This window comes from Gavialis gangeticus, unplaced genomic scaffold (assembly GCF_001723915.1).
Source record: "Gavialis gangeticus isolate Ggan-Ray unplaced genomic scaffold, GavGan_comp1, whole genome shotgun sequence".
Taxonomy (NCBI): domain Eukaryota; kingdom Metazoa; phylum Chordata; order Crocodylia; family Gavialidae; genus Gavialis; species Gavialis gangeticus.
In genome coordinates, this window is record NW_017728992.1 from 207,730,027 (window position 1) to 207,735,369 (window position 5,343).

The 5,343-nt window shown below is 49.5% G+C and overlaps 1 protein-coding gene across 1 annotated transcript; it reads right to left on the reverse strand.

Annotated features, from left to right (window-relative positions):
• Positions 1 to 1,174: 1,174 nt before the first annotated feature.
• LOC109299995 (lymphocyte antigen 6E-like) lies at positions 1,175 to 3,825 on the reverse strand. Its single transcript, XM_019520564.1, has 3 exons — positions 3,676 to 3,825; positions 2,328 to 2,447; positions 1,175 to 1,826 (listed from the first exon to the last, which is right to left on the reverse strand). Exons 1-3 carry the CDS (start codon positions 3,725 to 3,727, stop codon positions 1,669 to 1,671), a joined length of 330 nt encoding a protein of 109 aa, XP_019376109.1. The 5' UTR covers positions 3,728 to 3,825; the 3' UTR covers positions 1,175 to 1,668.
• Positions 3,826 to 5,343: the final 1,518 nt, after the last annotated feature.

The following is a 5,343-nucleotide window of genomic DNA, read 5'->3' on the forward strand; positions in this document are numbered from 1 at the left end:
CGATTCCCAGTGGTGGCAGATGACAGAACAAGGTGTAATGTGCTCAAATTGTGGAGTCTCCATCTCCATCCTTGGAGGTTTTTAAGATGCAGCTAGACAAGGCCTTGGCCGGGATGTTGTAGCTGGGACTGGTCCTGCTTGGAGCAGGGGATTGGACTAGATGTGATGACCTGAGCTCCCTTCAACCTTCATTTTCCATGATTTGATACAGAAAGACATTGAGAAGCACCATGATCTTAAGATACTTCCTTACAGATAAAGCTAGGGGTGAGGTTTGCTGAGAGGGAATAGGAGTTTGGCATAAAGAAGGGAGCTTCTCTGGCAGTCTAGGCTGGGCCTGCCCTTCCTCAGCAAAGGATTACAAAGGGCCAGGGAGAACCCTGTGCTTTTATCTATGAATTTTGCTCTCTCTATATCACTCTCAATCTCAGGAACCCACTGGATATAGAAACCCATGTCAGAACAGTCTCCACCCCAGCCACACCGGGACAGAAAGTGCTTTTCCTTGGAAAGGGGAGATGTGAGGATTGTGTGTCTTTAGGAGCTAGGTGGAATTGGAAGGAGCTGAGAGGGTCTGATGGGGGGTGTGTATGCATGTGTGTGTGTGCATGCATACATGTGTGTATGCGTGCTTGCACACGTGTGCTGTTAGCAGAAATAAAGAAACCTCTTTGTAAAAGCGTCTCCTGCCTCAGGGACCCAAACCCACAACACAACCCCTGCCATGGGAGGCATAGCAGCAGACACTTTGGAAGAGGAACAAAGATGCCCAGCGTGTGTTGTACATAGAGACAGGAGGGAGATCACCCACCCGTGGGAAGGACTGAAGCCCCAGAGGCAAGGCCAAACACAAGACCACACTGTCTTAAGTTAAAAGTTGAGTAAAGAAGCAAAGTTTTTTGAGGTTATATCTTTTATTGGACCACCTGTATAGCTGGGAGAGATGGTAGATAAGCTTTCCAGCACAACATGCCCTTTCTCGGGTCTACATTTAGGAAAGCTCTTTATGTTAACCAAAAGTCTCTGGCGTTTTGTGGGAGGGTATGCACTGCTGGTATTACAATGGGCAACTTGCACACTCACCCTCTGGCTCCCCAAGTCTTATCCATGCCTTTTCAGCAGCCCAGTCAGCAGTGGTTCAAGAGACCCCCCTGGCTGCAGCACACAAGGTTGTGAGGACATCCTCAGCATCTTCTTATCCTCCTGAAGGGCAGCTTCTTTTCTAGCATGACACTGGGAAGAGATGTTTCCTGGACCCAACTGGCCCTTGAAGCTTCAATATCCCCTGGTGAGCATCCTCCCTAATATTGCAATAGTCCATAGGGACTCCCATGAGAGGGTGCAGGATGGAGCCACGCTCTGCATAACACCAGCTGGAGGATGTCCTCTTGCTTTGCCGGGCTGCAAGGGGCAGGAGCTTTCGGGAGAGGCAAGACATTGCATCTGCCCGGGGACGCACCCGATGACCGCACGAAGTATGAAAAGAAGAGAGGATCTGTGTCTTCAGAGGCCCTGAAGCAAGAGCAGAGTGACACAATGCCTCCTTAATCGCGGGGCATGGAGGACATCCAGCTCTTCCTGGGGAAATCAGAGTAGGTCCTTGAGTGTTACCCCTGCCCTTTTCTGGCCGTGACGCCGGCCATCTCTGAGCCCAACTCTCCTCCTGCCTCACTGCGGAGGTGATTTCAATGCCGGGTTGGCAAAGAGGTTGCAGAGGGAAGACTTGCAGCAAGATGTGGAGTAAGAGGCTATGGCCACGTGCACGTTGGAGTCTGGGCAGTGAGGGGAGCATTTCTTGTTGATCTTCTTCCCCAGTTTCCAGCCAACTTAACCATGGGAGAGAGAAGAAAGAATGGTTATTTAGGGGTGTTTCCCTGTGCCCTGAGGTCCTGAACAGTCAAGGGGAATCTCCATTGGTACCAGCAGGTTCTGCAATGGGATAGAGACTTTGGAGATATTGGCCCATGGCACAAGTATCAGTAGCCCCCTGCGAGGCGTTGCTGATGCTGGTCCCTGCTGGGACCAGAGACTTGTGTGGCAGGTATTCAATGCATTTCAGGATTGATTTTTCTGAGCACTATCTTGGGTGAGATGCTGCCCAGGTGACAGAGGTCACACCTGGATGGAGATCGCATCTCCAGGATCCTCCGGGGGATAGTCGTAAGCCCTTGGGACCTGCCCCTGAATTTCAAGCCTTGCCAAGTTTGGGGTCTTGTCAGCTGCTCCAGATCCTCTCCGCCTTCCCAACAGGCTGTTCTCTGCGCCTGCCACTTCCCCTGACCCTTATAAAACCCCCTAAACCCTGCACCGGGGACCCCGACACGTACCGACGTCTATAGCGGCTATGCTCGTCACACAGAAGGCGTCCTCATCCGCGCACTTTGTCAAGTTCAGACATTTCCAGTTGCTGGATTCCCATTCACAGGTGAAGCAATAGAGAGCGTGAGCTAGGGAGTGAAGCAGGTTGGATGAATGCATGTAAAGATTTAGCTCTTCTTACTGGTTCCCCACTGGGTTGGCCTCTTGCACAGCTGGGGCGGGGCCTCCAAAGCCAGGGGAGTGTGCAAGTGCCAGACTGGTGCAAGGTAGAGGGGGGTGATGGTCCTACTCCTGAACTCCCTCTCGCCTGCACAACCCACACATCGCACCACTGCTCCTGTCTACCAGCAGGTTAAAACCGCCCCCTGATGCTGCATAAGGGGTGGGGAACCTGTTCGAGTTAGCAAAATCAAATGAAACAAGATGGTCCTGCGGTCCAGGACTGCAACAGTTGGAGAAAAATCAGCCTCCCCTTTCTTTCACAGGTGGGAGATAAAGATATTGCCCACACTCACTATTTACCAAATAGGCCGTTCCACAATCATTAGCAACAATTTATGCTTTTATGATGTTAGACAAGGCTCTAGGGGCCGTAGTCCAAGCCCAAAGAAGTCAATGATGGTCTTTCTTTTGACTTCCATTGGCTTTTGGATCACGCGTGTCATCTCTCATCATTGCTAAAGGAAAGTATGCTTTGATCTCAGGCTAAACCACCAGTGAAGGCACCTTGGCTCTGAATCTAGGTTAGCAGCTTGAGTTTAAACTCAAGTACCCCTATTAGCTCCAGCTTGATCTCTTAATCCAGGTTAAAAGCCCCATAACCTTGCTTTCAGTGCTCTCATACCCTGAGGTAGCTGACTTGAAGCAGCCAACCTGAGTCAGGAACAAGCCTTTCTCGATAGCCAAGACATTCCCTCAGTCTTCTCTTGGAAATTTACCCAGGTTACCTAGTCCAGGAGATAATATTTGGGGAAATGCATCCAGCTCAACCGAAAAAAAAAAACCCAACAAAAAAGACACACTTATTCTACTGTTCACACCAGGATCCTCTACTGAAAGAACTAGCCCGTCCTTGAAAGTTTTCAAAAGCAGGTTGGACAAACACTTGGCTGGGATGGTTTAATGAGGGATAATCCTGCCTTGAGCAAGTTGCTGGACTAGATGACCTCGAGGGATCTTTTCCAGCCCTATTTCCTTAAGATCCTCAAAGAAACTGAAAATGGGGTCAAACTGGCAGCTTCATTCCCTCTGGTATCTCCACTGCTATTGCTATGACCGCCCCAGCTATTCCAGCTGTTACCCCCTGGCTAGGCTGCCTTCCACATCTGGATTCCCTCTGCCCAAAGGATGACTCACCTTGCCCCATACACAGGGCAGCGGCCAGCAGTACCACCAAGGTAGTCCTCATCGTCCCAGGTTGTTCTCAGCGGCCCAGAATGAGATCCTTCCCCTGGGTGATTTTATACGTCCCCTTGCATTTTGCTTTGGTGACTGTGGAGACAGGAATGGGGAAGGCGGGGTCCTACTGGGGCTGAGGCACCGCATTTTTCCAGAGGTGTGCAATCTGCGTGGGAGGGGAGTTGTCATCACAACCTGTGTTGCCCTCAGGGGGATAGGATGGGTGTGCAATGCGGAGTGGAAGCTCCCAGCAGTTCCTTATATCTGGTGCTTTGACACAGAATCACAGAGAAGGATCCTCCCTATCCAAACCATCCCATATGACCCTACTCTAAACTCTATGTAAGACTACCCTCAACCCTGGCACAGCAGAGACCAAACACCCAAACCTGCCACAGGTAACGCAGAGGAACCACTCCTGCTTCTATACTACATTGTCCACATACATGCAAGAGGTCCTGAGTACAGGGCCATGCCCCCAGGTACAGAGAAAGGCAAAAAAAAAAAACCCATAGTCCATACCAATTTGAGCACGAGGTAAAATTTCTTCCTGACCACAAATATGGTGATTAGTCTGACCCTGAGTGGAGGGGCAAGACCCTCCATAACCTCCCAAGTCTTGCACCTTGTGCTTATATTGATGATGTCCAAAACTGGATTGGGCTTTTGTGTAGCTGCATCACACTGCAGATTCATGTTGACTTTATGGTCTACCAAGACGCCCAAGTCCTTTTCCACAGAGCTGCCATCCAGCCAGGTGTCCTTATTTTGTATTTTTTTATTATTATTATTATTCCTAAGGTGTAGCAATTTGCATTTGTCCCCATTGAACTTCATCCTGTTACCCTCTGTCCAACTTTCCAATTTGTCAAGATCCTTCTGAATCGCTTTCACATCCTCCAATGTGTGCACTGTCCTTCCTAGTTTTGTGTCATCTATGAATTTGTTCAAGAAGCTTTCTATGCCAGCAGCCAAATCATTCATAAGTATGTTGAGCAGCTCCAGGCCCAGGACAGAGCTCTCTGGGACTCCACTCGAAACCTCGTGCCATGTTGACATGGACTTGTTCATAATTTCCTTTTGCTTATGGCTATTGAGCCAGTTATCTATCCACCTTGTACTAGTTTTACCCAGCCCACATTTCTCCAATTTGTTTATGGGAAGGTCATTTGGGATGTTGTCAAAAGCCTTGCTGAAATCCAGATACGGTGTCCACAGCATTTCCTTCCTCCACCCAAGTAGTTGCTTTGTCAAAGCTTTTACTTAGGTAACGTCTCTGGGATCAGGCCAGTCGCTTGATCCAGGCCTGGTTGGGCAGACACGTATCTGCAGTCATCAAACCATAGACTCATGGAGAAGTGGTGCTGGAGGGGACCTCCAGAGCTCATGTCTAGTCCAATCCCTGTCTGAGGCAGCATCATCCCTCTCCAAACCATCCCAGACAAATCCATAATCTAACTTCTTGGCAAAACTACATAGTTAACTCTGACACAACACAAGTTATCACACCCAAACCTGCCACCGGTAGAGCCGGGAACCACAGAAGTCAATGTCTTGCTTCTGCAAAAGGTTGCTAATATGCACTCAAGAGATCCCAGATGGGGGCCATGCATCCACTACACAGGA